At 46.6% G+C, this 26,673-nt stretch overlaps 1 protein-coding gene across 10 annotated transcripts in view; it reads left to right on the top strand.

Annotated features, from left to right (window-relative positions):
- SNRNP25 (small nuclear ribonucleoprotein U11/U12 subunit 25) overlaps window positions 1-26,673 on the top strand; it is a 426,702-nt gene that overhangs the window by 270,737 nt on the left and 129,292 nt on the right. For all 10 annotated transcript variants that reach the window (XM_044089460.1, XM_044089462.1, XM_044089461.1 and 7 more), the window contains one exon: window positions 7,127-7,192. In XM_044089460.1, coding sequence (XP_043945395.1) covers window positions 7,127-7,184 — 58 coding nt within the window. In that variant the 3' untranslated portion in view covers window positions 7,185-7,192. The remainder of the gene's footprint in view (window positions 1-7,126; window positions 7,193-26,673) is intronic.

Raw genomic sequence — 26,673 nt, 5'->3', positions numbered from 1 at the left:
CTGCTCTCCTAAACCAGCATAGTATTTGTAGAAGTAACATACTCATCCAAAATTCCCTCCTGAATCTCTTAGCATGCTAGCTCTGCACTCTAATCTGTATTGAATATCTGACAAATGCACAAACTCAATTTGCAATTAAAATTTGTGCTAACAGATGCTTTCTTGAATTGTAAGTATGCATGTTCTTTTTATTCCTCCATTTGCATGTGGTTTATTTTAAATTCAGTGTATTCTCAATATGAAATATTGTTATAATGTTTGTATTCTTGTTATTTGTGTAAATGCTTTATTTACATTGTACTGTAATTCCCAGGCTTTGGCTGAAGAAGAGCCACAGTACAGTAAACTCTCAGCTAACTGGCACCCATGTTAATTGGTAGATGCCGGATAACTGTAGATCTGAAGTAGTTTACTTCATTTGGTCTTCAACCTGTGGGTACCAGATCCGTATCTGATCCGAGCCGGCAAATTCACTAGCATCTGCTCCGAGCTCCAAGCTCCTCCCCTTACCCATAATACACCTCCACTACCTTCCAACCCCCAGATCTCATTTGCCGCAGCTTGTCTGAAGCATCATGATCTCCTGAGCTCCAAGTTAGTGAGTGGGTTTTTGCTTATTAAACAGTCTTTTACTTAATTTTTTTGAGTGTTAGGTGATTAGTGCAGGTCCCCCCCACGCTGGTGCATCGTGTGTTAGCGTTTTCCTGTAGTTTCAGAGTTAGTTTGTTAGAGTGTTTTACTCCCCCCCCCCCAGTGTTCTCTGTACCTTGAGTGTGTGTTGAGTGGGTCGGAAATTGTTATGTATTTTTTTTCTCCTTTTCCTTCTCTTATTGTGTGATTTTTCTTCTGTAGAGACATGGCTGACCCCAAGCTTGTCTTCAAGAGGTGCACTGAGTGTGGCCACAAATCGTCTCCAGCAGATGGCCACACTCTGTGTTATGTGCTTGGGTGTAACACATTTCAGAACTGACTGTACTGCTTGCGCGGGTTTTAACCAGCGCGCTATTAAGGATAGGAAGGCTAAGTTGGCCCTGAAAGGCCTTCTTCCCACTTCTGAGGCGGCTGCCGTATCCACTGCTTCGGTCACAGTGGCTGCTGTGGCTGCCTCTCCTTCCTCTCTCTTGCCCTTGCTTCTCCTCCCTCCCAGGCTGGGAATCAACCTCCCATTTCTAAGCCTGTGGCAGTGGAACGCAGAAGGGGCAGAGAGAAGGAGAGAGAGCATAAAACAGACAAACATAAAGCAGAGAAACGCAAGAGGTCTCCAGACCTTCCTTCTATTCTCGCCAGACGTCAGGCTAGGATCTGTGACTCCCTTTGGCTCTGATCTCCGAGATTTTCCCCAGAGCCAGAGGAGACACGTCTCCCATCTAGGGCCTCAGTTCCTCTTCCCGCCAGGACAGAGTCCATGGCCTCGTCGAGATCCATGCGTAGCTTATCCGAAGTTGGCGTGGATAAAATAATGAGGAGGTTCATTCGTACTTGGATCCAGATGGGGGTCTTGCCAGCCCCCTCTCCCTCTGGAGGGGGAAGCTCACTTCCTTTTTTCACACATATTTCTCCTTCTCCGATCCGTCCACCGGGTTCAGAGTACTCTGATCTGGGGATGGCCAGAGTCAGGGGGTTGGCACTGACTGTACCTGTCTCCTTGACCCCGGAAGCTGCCTGGAGAGTGTCGGCTCTGACCATTTCGGATCCGAGTGGCTCTCGGAGCCAGTGATTGGGTGTCGGATCTGAGGGAGCGGATCTATTTTCATCGGTTCCGGCGTTGTCGAGCCAAGTTCCCTCTCTCGGAGCTCTGTCCACTTCAGGCCTGGCTTCAGTTCTTGTGTCGGGTCCGGGGAGAGCGGTTTCCTTAATAGTACCCCAGGGGGCTCGTTCTCCCTCAGCGTTCGATATGGTAGAAAGCGTTCTTGCCACTGGATCGAGACCCTTGACTGTTTCCTCAGATTCTGCCCCGACCCCCTTGACTCTGTCTACGAATCCCATCATTTTACCATAGGGACAGCCTATGCTCGAGAAGCCCCAGGTGGCTCCCCCAAGGAACAAGTGGCTTGCTAGTCCACCCAGAGAGCCTTCCCTCCCGGAGACGTGCCTCGCAAGCATACATGTAAGAGGAGGCACTTGGACTCCCTCGAGTCCCTCACTGAGGACACGGATGTGGATGATGAGGAAGGTTCCCCCAGGTCACCTCCCAAGGATGTCTCCTTTGGAGACATTGTGGAAATCCTACGTCATTGGGGAGGTTGGTCCGCCCTCAAAACGTCTTCTGATGAATCCGTGTTCCTGGAGGCTTTCAGCATGGGCCCATCTACTTTCTGGGTGTCCCCCTCCCACACATCCCCTGGTGGACCTGGTCACCTCGCGGGAAGGAGCCGGATACCGTGGAACCAATCCCTAAACATCTGGACAAGATCTTGAGTCCACCTTCAGATAGACCAGCGTAGAACAAGGGCTCCCTGTAAACGCTTTGGTGGTAGCAGCAGCCACAAAAAAGGAACTACCCCAAGAGAGTTCCTCGGTCCATCCCCCCGACCGAGAGTCTCTGATGATGAACCGCTTAGGGAAGCGGATTTATGTGTCAGTGACCTTTTCCATCCGGGTGCTAAGCTACCTGGCCCACGTCACAAGACTACAGCGTGACCTGGTCAAGGAACTGGCTGAGTCTCCCCCTAAGTCCATGTCGCAGGAGGACAGAGGCACGTTCTCCGTGAGGATGGCCACTTTAAAAGCAGTCTCCAAAACGTCCATATGACTCCTCTCTCATGCCACCGAAGGAGTGGCTAGGGCAGCTGGGTCCAGTGTGTCCATGAGTCACAATGCCTGACTCAGACTATGTCAGTTTTCAGAACCTTTCAAGGTGTCTTTTGCCAACACCCCTTATGATGGCTCTACTCTTTTTGGTAAGACCGTCAAAGAGACTTCGGTCCAGAGCGTCAGGATCTGCTTCTCGAACCTTCAAAGATCCTTTTCCTGGAATCAGAGAGGGCAAAAGAAGATGTGGTTCCGGAAGTCACAGTATTCCCGGGATACTCAGGGCTTTTCTTCCCCCAGAGGCAGAGGGGGACAGGATAGATGCTGGCCCAGAGGCAGAGAGGGTCCGAGGAATTTTCGGTCTTGAGAACCTTTCTCGGACAGGCCCGGACAGCAACCCCGAGGGAGTGCCCGACTGCTCTACTCTGGAGGCAGTCGGGGGTCGATTGTCATTGCACCTGGCTGCATGGGAGTCCGTAACATTAGACAGCTGGGTGCTTCAGATCATATCCAGAGGATACTCTATCCCCTTTGTGGTTCCTCCCAAACCTTCCAAAACACCTCCCTGATGTACCACCCACGCAAAGGGAGGTAGCAGCACTGGAAATCTCCAAGCTGCTAGAGAAACGAGCCATCAAACTTGTTCCCCCAGATCTACTCCATGTTCTTTTTGGTGCCAAAGAAAACTGGGGACTTAAGGCCCATTCTGGACATATCTACCCTGAACCTCTCAGTTGCCAAAGAAATATTCCAGATGGTCACATTACAGTCCATCATGCCGTATCTGCAAGAGAGTGACTGGATGTGCTCATTAGACCTCCAGGATGCCTACTATCACATAAAGATGCACAGAAGCTCCAGGAGGTTCATCTGCTTCTGGCTAGGAGTCCATCATTACCAATTTCGAGCCCTACCCTTTGGTCTCACTACAGCCCCCAGGGTGTTCACCAAAGTAATGGTGGTAGTAGCGGCTCACCTGAGGCTTCAGGGGATTCAGGTCTGTCCATACCTGGACGATTGGCTCCTCACTGTGCTCCCACCAAGCTTCTACTTTCTCAAACCAGGGATTATTTCTTAAAGCTTGCTCTTCAATTGGAGATTACAGTCAACACATCCAAATCACTTCTAAATCCTGTCCAGGTGATAGACTACATTGGGGAAAGGAGAGACGCACTACAGTGCAAAATCTTCCTGACTATGGAGATAGTGCGAAACCTGAGGATGCATGTTTCCCTGATCTACCGTTCTCATCTTCCCTCAGCAGAATCAGTGCTGTGGGCCTTAGGTTCTGTGGCAGCGACCATAATGCTTCTTCCGTGTGCCCGGTTACACATGCGAGTACTACAGTAGACACTAGCGGTGCAATGGTCCTTGGATCTTCCATTATCGTATCCAGTACAACTCAGTTGTGTCTGCAGGTTGTCCCTTCTGTGGTGGATGTACTCTCCGGAAGTCTTGGAGGAACAACCTTTTGTTCCAGCCCCTGTCCAAGCCACAGTGACCACAGATGCCTCCCAACTTGGGTGGGGGGCATTGTTTGGACAGGACAGTCCAAGACCTGTGGTCCCCTGTTGAGACCAGTTTGCATATGAACGTTCTGGAGATGAGGACGGTCCTTCGTGCCTTTCTTCCTCTGGGAACCATTGCAATTCAGTCAGACAACATGTCAGTGGTCTGGTATGTCAACAGACAGGGAGGGACCAGATCTTACCCCCTTTGTTGAGAGTCCGTAAGAGTGTGGGAATGGGCGATCTCCACCGGTCACTTTCTCGAAGCAACGCACATTCCGGGACAGTCCAACGTTCTAGCGGACAGGTTAAGTCGGACTATTCTGATGCCTTACAAGTGGTCTCTGAATCATTTAGTAGCGAAGCAGATCTTTCTGGAGTGGGGTCAGCCTTGCTGCGATCTCTTCGCATCTCCTTCCAACGCGAAGTGCAGCAAGTTCTTCGCTGTGAGCCCCCAGCTGGGGGAGTCCCCCAAAGATGCTCTAGTCCATGCTTAGCCTCCCAGTCGTCTGTATGCTTACCTTCCAGTCCCTCTTATTCTGAGGTTTCTACAGAAACTTGTCGACTGGGGAGCAAAGTGATCCTCATTGCCCCATTTTGGCCTCACCAGGTATGGTTTCCCTTCCTTTGGTCTCATCTTCTGGCTCCGCCTTGGATCCCATTCAGGATCTTATTTCACACCCCTCGGGGGTTCCTCATCTGAACCTGGACAGTTTGAAGCTCATGGCTTGGCTGCTCCAGTTCCCCTGATTGCTATGACTTCTGGGTTATCCTCTTAAGTCAGGTATATTCTGGTGGCAGCTCATAAGTCTTCCACCAGAAAGATTTACCACAGCAAATGGAACCTTTTTTCCTTTTGGGCTTCTTAGGTTCATAGGTTAGTACTAGGCTAACTGCCCTTGCAAGCCATTGTAAGCCTAGCCAATTATCCCTTGTTAGACTCAAAACCTGCACCTTGTGTTTGTAAGGCAAACACCTTAACCATTAGGCCACCATCCCAACCCTCAAAGGAGTTTAGATCCTTTCACTGCTCCTATTTCTGCCATTCTTGACTTCCTAGCCAATATTTTTCAACAAGGAGCAAGCTCTTCTACTATCAAAGTTCAATTAGCTGCCATCTCTCATTTTCACGTGGGTGAGAATTCTGTCTCTCTGGTTTCTTCCAGACTGTGTAAAGCCTTTATAAAAGGTACTTTCCTGTTACAGCCCCCGGTCAAGGATCCTGTTCCTCCATGGGACCTTACTATGGTTCTTCAAGCTTTGGTTGCTCTGCCATTTGAACCTGCTGCAACCACAGATCTTACATTTTTGTCTTGGAAAACAGCATTTCTAGTCACTATCACCTCTGCTAAAAGGGTTTCAGAACTGCAAGCTTTGTCCATTAAAGTTCCATATATGATTTTCCATAAAGATAGGGTTTCCCTTCGGACCATCCTTTCTTCCCAAGGTTGCATCACAAGTTAACATCAGACAATTAACTTACCTGTTTTCTTCCCAAATTTTGCAAACAAAATGGAATACAGACTCCACTTATAGGATGTTCATAGACAGTTATGATTTTATTTACACAGGACTAAAAACTTTTGTAAATCTGATCAATTGTTTCTGTCCTTCTCTAAACCCTTTTTGGGTAAACCTATCTCCAAGGTCACTATTGCTAGGTGGATTTCCTTGTGCATCCTTCAGGTCTATAAGGATAAAGGTTTGTCTTCCTCCAGGTCAGGTGAAAGCTCGTTCCACTAGGTCAATGTCTACTTCTGCGGTCTTTTGGTCTAGAGTCTCATTGGACAACATTTGTTCTGCAGCTACGTAGTCCTCATCTCATAGCTTTATTTCTCACTGCAAATTGGATTTGACTTCTAGAAGGAGAGCATCCTTTGGTTCCGCAGTGCTCTGGAATATCCTTCCATGAGGGCCACCCAGGAGTTTTGTTGCTGGAGACTCTGTCCTACAGGTTGAAGACCAAATGAAGTAAACTACTTCGGATAAAGAAGTTGTGTACTCACCATGACGTTCCATATGAGTAGTTGTACTTCATTTGTCTTCAACCATCCCTCCCTCCTTCCCCCTGACCTTGTCTTATGAACAACCTGTTGGCTGCAGTTTTAGGTCATAAAGTATTCTTCAGGTTGGTTTCTTGATCTGGGGTTGGAAGGTAGTGGAGATGTATTATTTGTAAGGGGAGGAGCTTGAAGCTCGGAGCAGATGCTAGTGAATTTGCCCGCTCAGATCCAATACGGATCTGGTACCCACAGGTTGAAGACAAATGAAGTAGAACTACCTAGATGGAACGTTATGATGAGTACATAACTTCTTTTTTCTGGTTGCTTGAGAGTTGCTATTAAAAATAGGCCTGACCAATACTGTACCCTGTACTATTTGTTTGGCTTGACTTGTTCTCAGGTTGGGGAGAGAGGGAATATATTCTTATCTTTCTGTTTAAAACTCTAAAATTGTAATGTATGTTTCTGTGGGGAGAACAGAAAGTGCAACACATGAAAATTGTACTGTATTTCTTCGATTTTTTTTGTTTTGGTTGCTTAAGAGTGCCAGTTTGAGTTCTGATTAACTGAGAGTGTACTGTAAATCAGTCCATTACCACAGTTAGCAAACATAAATATATTCATTTTTTTAGAGTATGTAATGTTTTATGTTTCTTGTAGTTTGTCTTATATCTGCTGTCTTAAATATGATTTTATTTATTTTTTCTGTGTAGAAATTGGGTGGCTCAGTACTTGTAACAAATTTAATTTTTGTACTGACCTGTGCCCTGTTAACAGTAATGTTATGCAAATATTTCATGCTGTCTGGATCTTGTTAAAGTTAATGTTGTTGTATCACATTAACAAAGTCTGTTTCTCTTCAAGCTATGGTATCAAGAACAGGGATGAAGTTACCTTTGTGAAGAAGCTTAGAAGAAAATGATATCAAAGGTCAGTAGTACTCACTATCCTGTTTGCAGTCTTGGTATATCTTTCTTTAACTAACAGTTATAAGTTTTGAGCACCTTGAATAACCCAGTCATTCCAAGTACAACATCAGAAGCCCTCCCTTGATAGGCCAGGGATTGAGTTCATCCACTTTACCTATTATAGTTTAAAACATTTTCATCAAGTTTTCCTGTGTGTAGTACACACCAACAGATGTTGTTCAGCGTAATGTCACAAACTATTTTTAGCTCTGTCAATGTTCAAATCTTAGTGAAAATGTTGTATGTTCTGTGTCTAAAAGCATATTTACAACGTTCCTGTCATCCTGTGGCAGTCAGGTGATTACCTGACTACATAGGCACTGCTTTTCTTGTTTTAGGGAAGAACAGTACATGGAGTACTGCCTTAAGAGTCATTGTTACATGTTGGAAGGAGAAACTCCTGGCCTGCCAAGAAGATGGCATCAATCAAAAATTCCTTTTGTGTGGCTCAGTGGCATTGTTGTACACACGCGCACACCCATTCACAAATGGAGCACTGTCACAAAGACCAAAGCTTAAAGGGTAAGACAAAGCATAGTCTTTTTGGGAAAAAGGCTGTTGTCAAAATGGCTTCCAGAACCTACTGGTGCTGCACTTGCTTTTGGCTGGTGAAGGGTTGAGCCAGTAAGAGTCCTGCATCTCTCCAGATGGTAGGAGTCTGGAGGAGGTACTACATGAGCCTCCATCACCAAGAGCTCAAGGCTGACTGGCTTAATTCCAGGGAGGAGTCTTAAGAGTCACGTTGAATTGGGGTGTGATACTATAAGCCAAGGACTTTCCTAGGGTCTGCCCCTGGCTATAGCATGGTCTCATGAAAGAGTCAGTGGATGTTGCTGGTTCATCTTGTGTACAAATATTTGAGGTTCTAAGTTTTTGTAGTCTAGTTAGAAGGAGAAGCGCACATGCAGGATTGCACAATTGGAGAATATAGACCTAATGCTAGTGCTGGACCTGACACTGGTTTATTTTTCCTTGATACCAGATCCCTACCATCTGATACAAGAGTATCACATACATAACCTGTAGAAGACTGTATGCAATATGATTTGTAGGGAGCAGTGAGGACTCTTCCTCATTCATACTAATGAGGACCCATAACTTATTGTACCAGAGACAGGGAAGGAATCCTTCCCTCCATACAGCTTCCCCCATATAACCTTTCATTTAGTAAGACCTTGATGTTGGTGAGATCCTTTGTAGAATGGTTTATTGCCCTCATTCCTTCCCTCCCACCCAAAAGGCATAGATACATATTCAGAAAAAAAAGTATAAAGTATCATTGCATGGGCAGCCAGGAAGCGTTCAAGTCTCTCCTTCTGCAGTACCTAAGATGATCAACACCTTTTAGAGGCCTGCCAGCTGAATAGAGCAGATCTTATTAGGTATCCTTAAGCCAACTCCATTGACATCTATATGCCCCAGATGAGGTGTTATAGACAGCATTTTGCCACCTTACCATAACAGTCAAAACCTATGGACGGAAATTACGTTTTTTATTTCTTTGCGAAGCTGAGGCTTCTAGCTGTCCATTGCCATCTGACCTGTCCAGATTCTAGTCATCTCTGTTGGATGAGGCTACAGAAAAACTTGGGGACTGCATTGAGTGTTGTCTGCAGAAGTAGGTTCAAAGAGTTTGCCAAGAGTTTCAAGAATATGCTGCCTTATGGCTTGTAATTTGTCATGGATTCCTAGAGTCTGCTGCCTTTTGTGGCTTGTTGTAATTTTGTTTTTGCTGATGTTGAGGTCAAGAGCGGGTATATGCCTCAGCAGTATATCATGGTAGAGGCTGTCACCTGTTAGCGGGGAGATCAGGAACCACTTTCTGGATGCCATGTGGCTTGTTCTGTCAAAAATCTTGATGATTGGATGGGAAATAGGAAATTCACCCCGGGGATCACCTCTGTGGCTCTACTTGACAGTGGCACAGGAAAATAATTTTCTTGGGTGGCAAAAGCCAGGGTACCTTTTTGGCTGGGCTTGCATAGGCCCCAGGGCCGATAGCCTAGTACCTACCTACCTATAAACCTATGTTCGAAGAAGCCTTTTAGGGCAGATCTTCCAAAACTTGATGGATGAACGTTTTGAGAACTAGGAAGGTCTTCACTACTGTGAAGCACTTTTTTAATGTCACTGGGCCCCTCCCTTTCTCTTTTAAACCTAGCAAGCCAAAAAAGAGGAAACTGCCACCTCACAAACTGCATGGATAAAAGAAGTAAAGCCACCTCAGCAGACAACAGGAAGTTGAATGAAGATTAAATTTACAGTGGAGCTCCAAATCTAGGTACTTTTTATTAAAATGAACTTGGTGTGAATAGCACATGTTAAGTTGTCAATCTCGCCTTCATTCTTGCTGGATGGGTTCGGACTCGGCCTATACTAAAGCTCGAGAGCTAATTTTACCGGCTCGAGGTAACCATATATCCCATGATGCTAGGCGCTAACTACCCAGATCTCGTTTGCCGCTTTCGCTAGCGAGGTGCTTTTTTTACCGGCTCCACAGGTCAGTGAAAAATTTATATTTTTCTTCTCTTCTCTTAGGGATTTTTTTCCCCTTTATTTTGTAATCAGATAGTATAGTACTTATACCTACCCCGCTGAGTCCCTTTTTTGGTCTTATCCCTAAATCCCAAAGTTTTATCCCTCCCCTGTTAAGGTTAGGCCTTAGGCCCTTCAGTTTTTTTCCTGTTCCCTTGTATTGGGACAGTTAGGTGTGCGTGGTTTTATTAACCTTTATTTTTACTTTGTGTGTGTGTGTGTGTGTGTGTGTGTGTGTGTGTGTGTGTTTTAGCTTCTAAGGAAGATTTTTTCTTCTTTAACAGCCTTAATGTCTAAAGACATTAAAGTCTCAGGCTTCAAGAAGTGTGACTCGTGCTGTCAGAAAATGTCGGTGACAGACGGTCACACTTCTTGCGTTTATTGCCTGGGACCCCTGCACCTGCAGGACTCGTTTGTCATGCGTTCAGTCCAAGAGTCCTGCAGGAGCGCAGGAATAAGTTAATTTTGAGGGGCTTATTAAAGCCTGAGGGTTCCCCGGCTAAGTCCTTGCCGGGTAAACCTTCGAAGCCATCCAAACCATCTGCTCCGTGTTCCAAGCCTTCGGCTGGTGGCTCACCTACTGCGTCACGATCGGCTCCTGCTGGAGCCGATTCGGCTATGTCGCAGTCTTCTGCATCGGCTCCGGCCGGAGCCGATGCCTCAAAGACTCTGTCTCCTAAGTCGGCTCCGGTCGGAGCCGACGTGTCTTTGGCTCCATCAGCACCACTAGTCTCGGTGCCATCTTCCACCCGCAAAAGATCTAGGTCTCCGTCCCTGGAGTCCATTCACTCGGCTCCGAGATCGCCTTTGCTCTCGGAGCGGAACCATCGGAGCCATTCCTTTCGGTCTTCCAGGCTTTCTGACCATGACCTTGAGAGGGTGGTTAGTAGACTCCTAAAGTCTCAGGCACTGGCCCAAATGCTTCACAGCCCGTCTCAACAGACAGTGGCTTTACCCATACCATCTTCGATTCCTCCTCCTACTCTGCCCCTGAGTTCGGAGCCGGAGCTCCTTGGAGCCGTGACCATCGTGACATCGGAACCGATACTTCCCCATTCGGCTCCGTCGTCTGCTCCGATCTCTTCCATGGTTCCATCCATGGAGGGATCCGGGCGCTTGGACTCCCTCGTCGGCTCCGAGGGGGCGAGTGGCATCGGACCCTTGTTTGACCCTGTTCTCCCTCTCGGAGCTTCGGCGCTGGTGAGTTCGGCCCCGACATCAGCTTCGGAGCCGTTCCTCTCAGTGCCCGCTGGGGTTCCTATTTCTTCAGAACGGGAGCCCTCTGTCCTGCCTGATAGGGGCACCTTTGAGGTCATGAGGAGCGTTCTGGCCCCTGTGCCTGCCCCACGGTCAGCTCCATCAGCTCCTCCCACTGTAGTGCCTGCTGCGGTCTCTACCCACTCTCTCATTCCCGACCGTAGAGACCCAACGCCTCAGGTTTCCCCATTGGGAATATCCTCCTCTTCCGAGGCTTCCTCTGATCCGTCAGGTGAACCCCCTCGAAAGAAGACATGTAAGAGGAAGCATGTGGACTCCCCTGAGTCCATCACATCTGATACCGACTTGGATGAATCGGAAGGGTCCCCACGGTCCCCCTCTGAGGATGTCTCCTTTTCTGACATCCTTGAAATCCTTAAGCAGAGGGGGAACTGGTCTACCCTCAATCCTTCCGGGGACAAGTCGGTTTACCTGGAGGTGTTTGGTTCTCGCCCTTCCACCTCCTGGGTGTCTCCACCTTTTGACCCCCTCATGGAAGTGGTGGCACGGAAGGCATGGACGGCCCCTGATACGACGGAACAACAACAGACGCCGCCCTAGAGGCAGAGGAGGTCCGCAGAATTAGGGTAACAGAGAGTCTCTCTCTGATAAACCCTTCCAGCATCCCTGAGAAGCTGCCCGACTGTCCACCTTCGGAGGCAGTCAGGGGAAGATTATCGCTGTACCCAGAAGCCTGGCTTTCTCTCACACAAGACAAATGGGTGCAGTCGATTATATCTGAGGGTTACAAAATTCCCTTTATCCACACCCCAACACGGTCAAAAGGGCCCCTCCCAGACGTTCCACTCAGTCTAAGGGAACAAGCAGTACTAGAAGTTTCAAAACTGCTAACAAAAAGAGCCATCCAGCCAGTCCCAGCAGACCAACTAGGATCCGGAATCTACTCCAAGTTCTTTTTGGTACCAAAAAAGACAGGGGACTGGAGGCCAATATTGGATCTCAGCAGACTAAACAAGTCTGTAAAAAGAATGAAGTTCCAGATGGTCACGCTACAGTCCATTCTACCCTTTCTGGGTCAGGACAATTGGATGTGCTCAGTGGACCTTCAGGATGCGAACTATCACATCAAGATGCACAGGCGCTCCAGAAGGTTTCTCCGCTTCCGGCTGGGGGCCAGTCACTACCAGTTCAGGGCCCTGCCCTTTGGTCTCACTACAGCCCCCTGAGTGTTCACCAAATGCATGGCAGCGGTCACGGCTCATCTGAGATGTCAAGGATTCCAGGTGTTTCCGTATTTAGACGACCGGCTCCTTACTGCCACCACCAGGCATCAGCTTCTTCTTGCCAGAGATTACACCATTCAAACTTGCAAAGGGCTAGGTATTTCCATAAATTTCGAAAAGTCTGCCTTGTCGCCTTGTCAGTCTATTACCTTCATAGGTGCCACCTTGGACACCATACAGCTCTCAGCAAAATTAACCGAGCAAAGAGTTTTAGATATTCAAAATCATGTTCATATCCTACTTCAGAGCAAAAGAATCCAGGCCAGGTTTGTCCTAAAAGTGTTAGGTCTCATGGCGGCAGCCATCACACTACTTCCCCTTGCTCATTTTCACATGCGGCTCCTTCAGTAGATGCTCTTCTCCCAGTGGTCCTTCCAACAGCTTCCTTTGACACAAAATCATAATAACACTATCTTGCAAGAAACTTCTTTCTTGGTGGATGGTCTCCCCTCAAGTTCTTCAGGGCAGACCATTCGTTCCTTCCCCTCCAGTCGCCACTGTCACAATGGATGCCTCCCTGATCGGGTGGGGGGGTGGCATTTTCAGGGCAGGACAGTCCAGGGCACATGGCAACCTTTCAAATGCCACCTGCACATAAATGTCCTGGAGATGAGAGCAGTGCTTTTGGCGTTGCAGGCCCTTCAAGACTCTCTTCCTTTAGGGACTATTGCAATTCAGATGGACAATATGTCCGTAGTGTGGTACATCAACAAGCAGGGCGGAACCAAGTCCTATCCCCTGTGTCGAGAGGCACTCGGACTTTGGCAATGGGCGATCTCTTCTCAGCGGTTTCTGATAGCAACGCATATCCCCGGGAAGTCCAACATCATAGCAGACAGGTTGAGCAGAGCTATTCTCATGCCACACGAGTGGTCTCTCAAGCAATCAGTAACGGAGGAAATTTTTCAGAAGTGGGGTCCTCCTTGCTGCAATCTTTTTGCAACACCTCAAAACAGCAAGTGCCTCGACTTCTTCACCCTCTTTCCCCTTCCAGGCCATCCCCCCAAAGACGCTCTAGTCCGCGATTGGCCTCTGGGACTTCTATACGCTTTTCCCCCCTTTCCATTAATCACTCAGTTGATTCAGAAAGCTACTGCCTTGAGAGCCAGGATGATCCTCATTGCCCCTTATTGGCCTCGACAGATATGGTTCCCGTTCCTGCATCATTACCTTTTGGAACAGCCTTGGCATCTGGACCCAGTGCCAGATCTTTTGGCCCACCAGTCAGGGCGGCTGCACCAATCCCTCCAATCTCTCAACCTCACAGCTTGGTTGCTCCACTTCCATCCTTAGCCAGGCTTCCCCTGATTTCCAATTCTGTCCGTGATTATTGTAGCTTCCCTTAAGTCCTCTACCAGAAGGATTTATGCTAGTAAATGGAAGCGTTTTTCCTTCTGGGCAAAGGCTAGGAATATAGATCCCTTCACTGCTCCTATACAGTCAGTCCTAGATTTCCTAGCGGAAATTTTTCATTCAGGCTCTTCATCCTCTGCTGTAAAGGTTCAGTTAGCGGCCATTTCAAATTTTCACATAGGCCTATTGGATTCCAGCATCATGTCCCACAAGCTTTGTAAAGCCTTCCTTAAGGGTATCTTTTTGCTCAAACCCCCAATCAAAGACCCCCCACCACAGTGGGATTTAAATTTGATTTTAACATCCTTGATTCTTCCTCCCTTTGAACCTGCGGCTTCCTGTTTTTAAAGTTGCTCTCTTGGAAAACTCTCTTCCTAGTTGCCATAACTTCTGCTAGGAGAGTATCAGAACTCCATGCCCTTTGCATTTGTCCTCCTTATCTAGTTTTCCACAAAGACAGGGTTTCTCTCAGAACTAACCTGTCTTTTTTGCCCAAGGTGGCTTCTCAGGCAAATTTAAATCAATCTATCGATCTTCCAGTTTTCTTTCCCAATTATTCTAACAGGGCAGAGCAAAAACTGCATTATCTCGACATTCATCGTCAGCTCCGTTATTATCTGGACAGAACTAAACAAACTAGGAAATCTGAACAGCTTTTTCTGTCCTATGCGGAAGGTAAAAAAGGCCTTCCGGTATCCAAAGTAACCTTGTCTAGATGGCTGTCCTCTGTGATTATCTATATCTTTCAATTTAGAGGTAAAGAATTGCCTTCTAAGCCAAGAGCCCATTCAGCCAGAGCTTTAGCTACATCAACAGCCTTTCAAGCTAGATTGCCAATGGATACTATTTGTTCAGCAGCCACATGGGCCTCTCCTCATACCTTTATCACACACTACAAATTAGACATGGCCTCCAGAAACAGGGTAAATTTTGGTTCCACCATTCTCAGGAGCCTGTTCCAATGAGCCACTCGGGATGAAGGTGCTAGGGACGCGGTCCCATCCAGCAAGAATGAAGGCGAGATTGACAACTTAACATTGAGAAGTTATGTACCTACCATAACGTTCCATGTTAGTTGTCTTCTTCTCGCCTTCTTTCTTGCGTCCCACCCACCATCCCCCTAGCCTGGATAGACCGAAAGGATTTCCCTTTTTTATCAGGGTCTTCACCCTTCATAATTTGAAGCCTAAATTGGTTATCCTTGGGTAACTATACCTTCAGGTAGTGGCACATGGGAGTTTTTCCCCCTTTCCTTCTCTCCCTTGGGTTGGGAGGCTAAAATTGCTATGTTCTCAGCTACCAAACAAGATCTGGGTAGTTAGCGCCTAGCATAATGAGATATAGGGTTACCTCGAGCCGGTAAAATTAGCTCTCGAGCTTTAGTATAGGCCGAGTCGGAGCCGAGGATCGGCTCCGAACCCATCCAGCAAGAAAGAAGGCGAGAACAACTAACATGGAACGTTATGGTAGGTACATAACTTCTCATTTTCTTTTGTGTGACAGGAATTTCATGACACAGCTTACAAACTGAAGAGTGTCCTTAAAATTTCTTGGCCTTTCTACTTCCAGTTGTGGCTAAGCCTCCCAGGAGGCTGAGTCTGTCACCTCACTTACAACCTGAACCTGTTTTCTTTCTTTTTTTTTTTTTTTTTTTTTTTTTTTGGGGGGGGGGCAGGGACAGTTCTGTAAGATGGCCCAGCTTTGAATAGCAATTTGTGAGCTTAACTGGGTTCTGGACATGATTATGGCATCCACATTTTAAAACTATTAGGTTTATTGCAAGAAGGAGCTTTGTTATGAACAGTATGAACAGGTTATCTCCACAGAGCTCTTGCAACAGGCCTAGAGTCTACTGCTGAAGAGGGTTGTAGAGGCTGTTGAGGCAGTCCTTTATTTGTAATAGGCTCAGGTAGTCAAATTGCAGCTTTTTTGTAATTCCAGAAGGGCTGGATTATTTCTGATCTCTTTTGCACCTTGGTGACTTAAGCGAGTATATCCAGTACGTCTGGTTCTGAAAGGTCATGCCCCTGCTGCTGCAGGTATTTAGAATCTATTCAGTCTGTGTAGGTATCACATCTAGTATAAAGTGTCATTGCATGGGCTTTCTTCTCTCAGATTGCTTACCACATCCTTGGCTGTGGTGCCTTTAGCCTAGCAGGAGAAAGTTCTCCATGAGTTCACCTACCCGGATGACTGGTTCAAGCTAGCCTTGTCAAGGGACTCCCTGGAAGCATCCTTCTAGCTGCAGTCCCTGGTGGTGACCATAAATTGGGAGAAGTCCTTTGTGGTTTCCATCTGAAGGGATTGCCTTCAGACACAGAGTTCCATTGCTGATCTTTCCTGCTGGTAAAGAGTGAATAAGAAGTCATCACCTTAGCAGCTTGAGTTGACTCTTAGCAGTGCCCAAGCCCTCACTCTGCTCCAGTTTCTGGATTTAACAACCACAGTTTTATGGTGGTTTTGCAGTGATAATGAACTGCCAAGTGCTATTGAATCTTCTGTCCTGGTTACAGACCCTTGGTGCTAGGCCTTAGAATGATGGACAATTCTCACTCATTTTCAGATGGTCTTCCTATTCCATCATCTCAGCTTGTCACACATTTGGTGATGGATGCTTCACTGTTGAGATGAGGAGCTCAGTTACAATTTAACAGATACGGTCTCCCTGGAGAAAAGGGTTCCATGTCAACCATTTAGAGTTGCATATTGTCCTCCTTTATTCTCAAATTATTTTGAAGGAGAAGTTGCATTTGTGATCCCTAATCTGGTGCATAGCAACAAAGTAAACGTATAAGGGCACACAAGGTCATGCCACCTATACATCAAGGGAGTGCACTTTTGGTAATATGCTTTAGTCAGAGTTGTCTCTCTCCAGCAGTTCACATCCCAGAGAATGTGAATGTAGCTGGCATACTTTCTGAATCATTCCTCCAGTCCTTGCCTGCAGCTACAGATTTAGAAGTCAGATTTTCTCAAAGCAAGATATTGTAGGTCAAGCTTCGTGCCACATGGAAGAATGCAGTTACTTTCCTCTGTTCTTAGTGCAGCAGGCAAGGGGGAGTTTACTATGTATGAGTTCTTTTTCCAACCTGTATGTACACTTTCATTTCTTTTCCTCTGATGTCATGTCCAATTGCAGAGATCAGTAAAGAAAACACAAGACTAGTCCTCTTCTTTCCATGAGCGCTGAGAAAGATATGGATCTGATGTCTTTTTCATCCATTCCTCAACTGATGTGTCTCAAATCTGGCTTTGGCCATTTCTAAAGACTTGTATCTGTAGCTCAAGCTCCTCCCCTTACCTATAATCCTCCTCAGCAATAGCATTACTTTAGATCTCGTTTGCCGCTTCAGTGAATGCACATGGTCTAGTTTTGAAGATTAGATAAATGACATTTGTATTTCTTTAGATTAAAATAGCTCAAGTTGCTTAAATATCTATATATTTGCATTCTTCCTCCCCTTCTTAATATTAAAAAAAAAGAAATATAGGTCTCGTTTTTAAACTTTTTTCCAACAGTTCCCTGTGTTCAGGTACTTTAACATTGTTGGTATTGTTTTCTTTCTTTTTTTACCATCGTTAATAATTTGCTTTCCTCACCTGTCTTCATTTTTTCTTCCTAATTTTTAGGTAATGGTCAGGCAAGTTGATTGGCTTTAAAAAATGCACCTCTTGTAGGCACAAAATACCCAACTTTGATGCCCACCTCAAGTGGGTATATTGTTTGATTTCTCAAAATTTAGATATGAACTTTGACCACTGTGCCCTAGTTAAATGCTGCAGTAAGTTGTTTTGAAGTGTCTCTTGCCTTCTTCCTCTTTAGGCTTTTGTACATCTGTTTTTTTGTCTGATGGAGCTCATTCTTCCAAGAAACCTTTTGAAAAAACTAAGAGGGATTCGTTAAGCAAGAATAAAGAAGAGTAAATTTCAAAACTGCCTGAGCCATCAGGTCCTTCAGATCCAACAACTTCTAAGACCAAGTCACAGGCTGACCACTCTTTCTCTGGAGTCGATATCTTTATGAATCCACTGCTCTTCCTCAAGAGACTGTGAGAAGTTCAAGGCCACCCTCCACTTCATGATCTCTCAAGCTGTGTAGGAGCCTAACTGAAGCAGATGTCGATAGGATGATAACGTTTTTTCGGGCCCAGATTCAGTTGGGAATTATACCACCTCCTTCTCTCATTGAACCCGTGAGCCTTCCATAGGCCCCTACTGAGTTACTGACTCCTACTCAGATCCGTCCCTCAGTTTTGGAGTCATCGGACCTGAGAATCCCGAGTCTGTCTATGAAGGATCCAAAGGCTTGGCCTTCCTCGACTCTGACTACATCTCTGATCCAGTCGTCTCTGACCTTTCGGCACTGGATTCAGGGTGTTGGGGCCAACTCCAATGTCCTTGGAGCCGTCTCTTCTTCTCGGAGCTTCAGAGCTGGGACAGTTCAGTTCCGACATCTACCTCAAGGCAGAGCCATAGTGTTACTCTGAACCGTCCTGGGCATCTGTCTTCATCTCCTGCCAGGGCAATTCTTGCCTTTTCTGCGTCTTCAGCCTTCAAGGTAATTGAGAGTTTTCTCCACCTCTGCGGATAACACATGCTTGCCCCTCTCGGTGCCACCCTCTCAGAGCCTATACATCCTGTTGCATCAAGGCAGCCAGTCCATACAAGTTATGAGACAGTCCTCATTCAGGACTCACCTCACATTTCTGATTCCTGTGTAGAACATCCCACCAGAAAACCCCCTTGGAAGCGTATGTGCAAGGGGAAGGTACTTGGATTCCCCACAGGAATCCTTCAGTAAAGACACTGACTTTGATGAGGGGAAGGGTCTGCCTAGTCACACCTTGAGGACGTCTCATTTGGTGAAATACTTGATCTTTTGAGACAGAAAGGTGGTTCATCTTTTGATCCCCCCTCCTTCCCAAGACAAGTCAGTGTTTCTTGAGGCCTTCAGAGCCGGCTCAGCTATGTCCTGGGTAGTCCCCCCAACAGACTAGATTGTAGACCTCATCTCCCTCAAGATATGGAAGGATCTGAAAATCACAGAGCCAGTCCCCAAAAGACCGGATACTTATTTGCATTGAAAGATCGGGCCCAGTGGAGCAAGGGTATCCAGTTGATGCTATGGTTGTATCAACATTCACCAAGAAAGAACTCGCAGAGCAGAGTTTTATTGTTCATCCTCCAAACAGAGAATCAGGGGCATTGGACAGATTTGGGAAGTATGTATATGCATCAGAAAACTTTGCCCTTGGGTCACTGAATTATTTGGCACATGTCACAAGGTTTCAGAGGAACTTGTTCAAAGAATTTTCCAATGCCCTGTCGGTGTCCATGTCTGCAGAGGACAAGAAGATTGTTTCTACACAACTGACCACCTACAGGTCCTATTAAATGTTTCTAATAATGTCTTTCATCTTTTCCCGGTTAGGGGTCGCCACAGCAGAACTCTGGTCCGCTAATGATTGGCAGTGAATTTTTGGTCCTATTAAATGCTTCTGTGAGGCTTATTTCACATACCTCAGAAGGTGCTTTGAGATCTGCAGGTTCAGGAATAAGCATGAGATGGCATGACTGGATGCACCTTTGTGACTTTGCAGAGCCTTTCAAGTCATCCTTCATCAGTGCTCCCTTTGATGGATCTACCTTATTTGATGCCAAAGTTAAAGAAACCCTATCTAGGAGTGAACAAGGCTGGAAGACCTTCTCTGCTGTATGGATCTGTTTTACTAAGTCTCAAAGAACCTTATCCCAAAATCAGAAAGGTGGTATGAAAGTGTGGATGTTAAGTTGTCAATCTCGCCTTCATTCTTGCTGGATGGGGTTCGGAGCCGAGACTGTGCACTTGCTAAGCTCGAGAGCTAATTTTACCAGCTCGAGGCAACCCTATATCCCATGATGCAAGGCGGAGATTACTCAGATCTCTATTGCCGCTTTGCTAACGAGGTGCCTTCTTTTACCAGCTCTAGGTAAGTGAACATTTTAGAGACTTTTCGTCTACCCCCCCTTTAAATTTATATATATATATATATACATATATATATATATATATATATATATATATATATATATATATATATATTGTAATTTGTTAATTATCGACTTACTTTAGCCCTATTCCCGTCAGTGTTCCCTTCCCTTTGAGTAAATATTCCCTTGTCCCTAGTTAGGCCTTAGGCCTTCCCCTCCCTAAATTTTTTCCTGTCAGGGATTGTTTGTGTGTGACTGTGTGTTATCCCTGTTTAATTTAATTTAATTTAATTTGTTGGACTGAATGTTTTTTGTGTGTGAGTGTGTTGCTGGTGTTTCATCGACACAGTTATGTCGAAGGACACTAAGGTCTCAGGCTTCAAGAAGTGTGACTCATGCTGTCAGAAGATGTCTCTGACGGACGGTCACACTTCTTGTGTTTATTGCCTGGGACCTTCGCACCTGCAGGACTCTTGTGCTATCTGTCATGCTTTCAGCCCAAGAGTCCTGCAGGAACGAAAAAATAAGCTCATATTAAGGGGCTTATTAAAGCCCGAGAGCTCCCCGACTAAGTCGGCGCCGGGGAAGCCCTCGAAACCTGTTAAGCCTTCGGCTCAGGCTTCCAAGCCGTCGGCTTCAGGTTCTTCCTCACCAGGCTCGAGATCGGCTCCAGCCGGAGCCGATCTTTCCATACCAGTCTCAGTATCGGCTCCATCCGGCGCCGATACTGTTAAATCCAGACACTCAGTGTCGGCTCCGGCTGGAGCCGACGTATCTTCGGCTCCGATGGCTTCATTGATCTCAAAAAAGAGATCTCGATCCCCTTCAGTGGAATCTATTCATTCGGCACCGAGATCACCCTTGCTGTCGGAGCGGAGCCATCGGAGCCAATCTTCTCGGTCATCCAGGCTATCTGATCACGACCTTGAGAGAGTGGTGAGTAGACTATTAAAGTCTCAGGCATTGGCCCAAATACTCCATAGCCCATCTCAACAGACGGTAGCTATCTCACATCCACTGAACATTCCTCCTTCGACTCTCTTACAGAGCTCGGAGCCTGAGCTCCTCGGAACCGGTACCATTGTGACTTTGGAGCCGATACCACCCCTTTCGGCTCCGTCGTCCTCGGCTCCGATTTCCTCCTTGAGACCTTCATTGGAGGGATCCGGGTGTCTAGTCTCTCTCGTCGGCTCCGAGGGGGCTAGTGGCATCGGACCCTTGTCCGACCCCATTCTCCCTCTCGGAGCTTCGGCGTTGGTGAGCTCGGCCCCAACATCTGCCTCGGAGCCTTCCCTCTCGGTGAGGCCTGGGGTTCCTATCTCTTCAGAGCGGGAACTTTCTGGTCTCTCTGACGGGGGAGCCTTCGAGGTGGAGGAGTGTACTAGCCCCTGGGCTTAGTCAACGGACAGTTCCATCAGCTCCTCCCACTACAGTGCCTGCTGACGTCTCTTCCCACTCTCTTGCTCCCGGACCCAGAGATCCAACGCTTCAGGTTTCCCCATTGGGAATATCCTCCTCTTCCGAGGCTTCTCCTGATCAGTCAGGGGAACCCCCGCGTAAGAGGACATGTAAGAGGAAACATTTAGACTCCCCTGAGTCTACTACATCAGATACTGACTTGGATGAGTCGGAGGGATCCCCAAGGTCCTCTTCTGAGGATGTCTCATTTTCAGACATCCTTGAAATCCTTAAGCAGAGGGGGAACTGGCCCTCCCTTAATCCCTCCGAGGACGAGTCAGTATACCTGGAGGCGTTCGGATCTCGACCCTCCACCTCCTGGGTGTCTCCGCCTTTCGACCCTCTCATGGAGGTAGTGGCTCGGAAGGTGTGGATGGCTCCAGATTCGGTGGAACCTATCCCTAGGAGACCTTCAAAATTTATTACTGCCCCACAAGATAGACAATATTTAACAAAGGGTGTCCCAGTTGATGCCATGGTGGTGGCTGCTGCCACCAAGAAGGAATTAGCTGATCCTTCAGTACCTGTCCATCCTCCTAATAAGGATTCTAGGACTATGGACAGGTACAGTGTTTGATTTTTCTTCAGTGACTTTTGCCATGAGATCGCTGAACTACTTATGCCACTTCACCCGCCTTCAAAGAGATGTTCTTAAAGAGTTGGGAGAAGTTTTACAGGATCCGTCAGCTGCTGGGTCTCAGGATAAGAGTAGCTCACAGCTAGGAATCCTTAACTCCATTGCTAACTCCTCCATGCGGCTCATTTCTTATGCAGCCGATGGAGCGAGTAGGGCCACAGGCACAGGAGTGGCTTTAAGGCGTCAGTCCTGGATGCGGCTTTGTAATTTTTTAGACCCCTTCAAGGCGTCTTTCACAAACTCCCCTTTTGATGGCTCGACCTTGTTCGGTCCTCAAGTGAAAGACACTTTGACTAGATGCGAACAAGATGGCAAGACTCTTTCTGCCGTAGGAGTCCGTTTCTCCACCCCTTCTAGACCTTACCCCAAAGGACAGAAGGGAGGGAAAATGTGGTTCCGCAAATCTCAAGGAGTCACGCCTGACGACAAGTCAGTTTACCCCCAGAGGCAGAGGGGGTAATAATAATAGACGCCGCCCTAGGGGCAGAGGTGGTCCGCAGAATCAGGGTAGCAGAGAGCCTCTTTCTGACAAACCCTTCCAGCATCCCTGAGATGTTGCCCGATTGTCCGCCTCGGAGGCAGTCGGGGAAAATTATCGCTGTACCCAATAGCCTGGCTTTCCCTTTCTCAAGACAAATGGGTACAGTCAATTATATCCGAGGGTTACAAAATTCCCTTTATTCAAACCCCAATTCAGCAAAGGGAACCCTTCCAGATGTTCCACCGGTCTAAGGGAACTAGCAGTACTAGAAATATCAAAACTGCTAGTAAAAAGAGCCATCCAGCCAGTCCCAGCGGACCAAATAGGATCCGGAATCTACTCAAGGTTCTTTTTAGTTCCAAAAAAGACAGGGGACTGGAGACCAATATTAGATCTGAGCAAACTCAACAAGTTTGTAAAGAAATCAAGATTCCGGATGGTCACGCTTCAGTCCATTCTGCCCTTTCTGGGCAAGGACGATTGAATGTGCTCGATAGATCTTCAGGATGCGTACTATCACATAAAAATTCACAGACGCTCCAGAAGATTTCTCCGCTTTCGGCTGGGGACCAGTCACTTCCAATTCAGAGCCCTGCCCTTTGGACTCACTACAGCCCCCAGAGTGTTCACCAAATGCATGGCAGTGGTTACGGCTCACCTGAGACGTCAAGGATTCCAGGTGTTTCCATATCTAGATGATTGGCTCCTCACTGCCACCACCAGGCATCAGCTTCTCCAAGCCAGAAATTGCACCATTCACACTTGCAGAGGGCTAGGAATTTCTATAAATTTCGAAAAATCTGCCTTGTCCCCTTGTCAATATATTACTTTTATAGGCGCAAGATTGGACACTGTTCAACTTTCAGCAAGGTTGACAGACCAAAGGATCTTGACATTCAAAGACACGTCCAAGTGATTCTATTCAGCAACAAAATTCAGGCCAGATTTGCTCTGAAAGTACTGGGTCTTATGGCGGCCGCCATAACACTTCTTCCCCTCGCCCACTTTTACATGCGGACTTGGTGGATATCATCACCTCAAATCCATCAAGGCAGACCATTTGTTCCTCTTGCCCCAGTTGCCACGGTTACATCGGACGCCTCCCTGATCGGGTGGGGGGGGCATTATCAGGGCAGAATGGTCCATGGCACTTGGCAACCTTTCGAGTACCATCTGCACATAAATGTTCTGGAGATGAGAGCAGTGCTTTTAACGTTGCAAGCCCTCAACGACTCTCTTCCCCTGGGAACTATTGCAGTCCAAACGGACAATATGTCCGTAGTGTGGTATATAAACAAACAGGGCGGAACCAAGTCCTATCCACTGTGTCGAGAGGCTCTCAGACTTTGGCAATGGGCAATCTCCTCTCACCGGTTTCTGATAGCAATGCACATTCCCGGGAAATCCAACATCATAGCGGACAGATTGAGCAGAGCTATTCTCATGCCTCACGAGTGGTCTCTCAAACAGTCAGTTACGGAAGAGATTTTTCAGAAGTGGGGCCTTCCTTGCTGCGACCTTTATGCTACACCTCAAAACAGCAAATGCCCAGACTTCTTCTCTCTCTTCCCCCTTCCAGGCCATCCCCCCAGAGACGCTGTAACCCAAGATTGGCCCCGGGGACTTCTTTATGCTTTTCCTCCTTTTCCGCTGATACCTCAGCTAATTCAGAAAGCAACCGCCTTGAGAGCCAAGTTGATTCTCATTGCCTCTTATTGGCCTCGAAAGATATGATTTCCGTTCCTACATCATTACCTCTTGGTACAGCCATGGCATCTGGACCCGGTTCCACATCTTCTGACCCACCAGTCGGGTCAACTGCACCAATCCATACCTTCTCTCAACCTCACTGCTTGGTTGCTCCACTTCCATCCTTAGCCAGGCTTCCTATGATTTCTAATCCTGTACAGGATATCATAGTAGCTTCCCTAAAATCTTCTACCAGAAAGATCTACACTAGTAAATGGCGATGTTTCTCTTTCTGGGCAAAAGCTAGAAACATAGACCCCTATACTGCTCCAATTCATTTGGTATTGGACTTCCTAGCTGACATTTTTAATTCAGGATCCTCTTCTTCCACAGTGAAAGTTCAACTGGCAGCCATTTCAAATTTTCATATAGGCTTTTTGGACCACAACATTATGTCACATAAACTTTGCAAGGCATTCCTTCGAGGTATCTTTTTATTGAAACCTCCAATTAGAGACCCCCCACCACAGTGGGATCTAAATTTAATTTTAACATCCTTGATTCTTCCCCCGTTCGAACCTGCAGCTGCCTGTTCTTTGAAATTGCTTTCTTGGAAGACACTTTTTCTAGTTGCCATTACATCTGCCAGGAGAGTATCTGAGCTTCATGCTCTCTGTGTTCGCCCTCCCTATCTAATATTCCACAAAGACAGGGTATCCCTAAGAACTAATCCATCTTTCTTACCAAAGGTGGCATCACAGACTAACCTAAATCAGTCCATTGATCTTCCAGTATTTTTCCCGAATTATTCTGATAGAGCTGAACAAAAGTTACATTATCTCGATGTTCACCGCCAGCTCAGATATTATCTGGATAAGACAAAAATTTTTAGGAAATCTGATCAACTATTTCTGTCCTATGCAGAGGACAGGAAAGGCCTTCCAGTTTCTAAGGTAACTTTATCTAGGTGGCTGTCTTCTGTGATCACTTACATTTATCAGCTCAGAGGCAAAGAGTTGGTTTCTAACCCAAAAGCCCATTCTACCAGAGCTCTAGCTACATCTACAGCCTTTCAAGCTAGACTTCCAATAGACACTATTTGTGCAGCAGCCACATGGGCCTCTCCTCATACCTTTGTTTCACATTACAAATTAGATTTGGTCTCCAGAGACAGAGCAAATTTTGGTTCCACCGTTCTCAAGAGTCTGTTCCATTGAGCCACCCAGGATAGAGGTGCTAGGGACGGTCCCATCCAGCAAGAATGAGTTAGATTGACAACTTAACATTTAGAAGTTATGTACCTACCATAACGTTCCATGTTAGTTGTCTTCTCTCGCTTCTTTCTTGTCCGCCTCCATCCCCTAGCCTGGTCAGACCAGGAGGATTATACATCTTCTATTAAGAGGTTATTACCTTTTTCTAGCTGTTCAACTCCTAGTGTGACTAGATTATGTTGATTCTTTCTAGAGAGTTATGATGTTATTTAGTATCCTTATTTTCTTCCTCCTCTTAAGTTGGAAGAAAATACTGCTATTTCTTAGCTACCAAACGAGATCTGAGTAATCTCCGCCTTGCATCATGGGATATAGGGTTGCCTCGAGCTGGTAAAATTAGCTCTCGAGCTTAGCAAGTGCCGAGTCGGAGCAGAGGATCGGCTCCGAACCCCATCCAGCAAGAAAGAAGGCGAGAGAAGACAACTAACATGGAACGTTATGGTAGGTACATAACTTCTAATTCCTACAGTCTCAGGGCTCTTCCCAGGACTCCTTGGAGACAGAACTCCCCATGGCAGAGGGGGAAACTCTAATAATAGATGCCCTCATGGCAGAGGAGGCCCACTAAAATCAGGGTTTCAGAGCACCATTTTCTGAGAAACCCTATCGGAGCTTTTGAAGGGTTGCCAGACTGCTGCACTCTGGGGGCAGTCTGTGGTTGCTTATGCCTGCATTCTGGACAACCATCACCAAAAACATTTTCTTGCAGTGGACCATTTCCAAAGTATGTTCCACACAATTTTCTCTACATCCCCTCAGTCATTCTACAAAACTCCAGGATGTTCCATCCAGTTAGAGAAAAGCAGTAGCCATAGGAATTCAAAAACTGCTGGAAAAAGTCATCCAGATGGTGCCCTAGACCTATAAGGATTTGGAACTTATTCAAGGTTCTTTTTAGAACCAAAGAAAACCATAGACCTGAGACCCATCCTGGATCTCAGCAGTTTAAACCAATATGTCAAATACTCCAAGTTCCGAACAGTCACATTTGAGTCTTTTCTGCCACTTCTGCGCATGGATAATTGGATGTGCTCTATAGTTCTCCAGGATGTGTACTGTCACTTCAGAATAGACAGGCAGTCCAGGAGATTCTTTCCCTTCTGGCTAGGAGCCAGTCATCATCAATTCAGAGTTCTGCCCTTTGATCTCACCACAGCCCTGAGAGTGTTCAAGTGCATAGCAGTGGTCGTAGCTCAGTTGAGATTGCAAAGGTTCCGGGTATTTCCGTATCTTGACAGCTGGCTCCTCTCTGCTCAAACCAAGCATCTTCTAATTCAAGCCAGGGACTACTTGCTTCAACTGTTTCGCCAACTGGTCATTACAGTGAACTATACCAGATTTCATCTGTCCCCCACTGTGCTCGTCTAAACAGAGTCAAGTAAATTGCAAGTCTCCCTCAATCAAGGATAGATGCATTATAGGACAAAGCATCCCATTTACTGTGTTACCCTTCACCGCCAACAGGGTTGATTTTGCAACTTCTAGGATCCATGGCAGCTTCCATAACTGTAGTACTACTAGCAAGATATTACATGAGAGTACTTC

This window comes from Protopterus annectens, chromosome 12.part0 (genome assembly GCF_019279795.1).
Source record: "Protopterus annectens isolate FY-2018-M chromosome 12.part0, PAN1.0, whole genome shotgun sequence".
NCBI classification, from domain to species: Eukaryota; Metazoa; Chordata; order Ceratodontiformes; family Protopteridae; genus Protopterus; species Protopterus annectens.
This window is presented reverse-complemented; position numbering and strand designations above follow the sequence as displayed.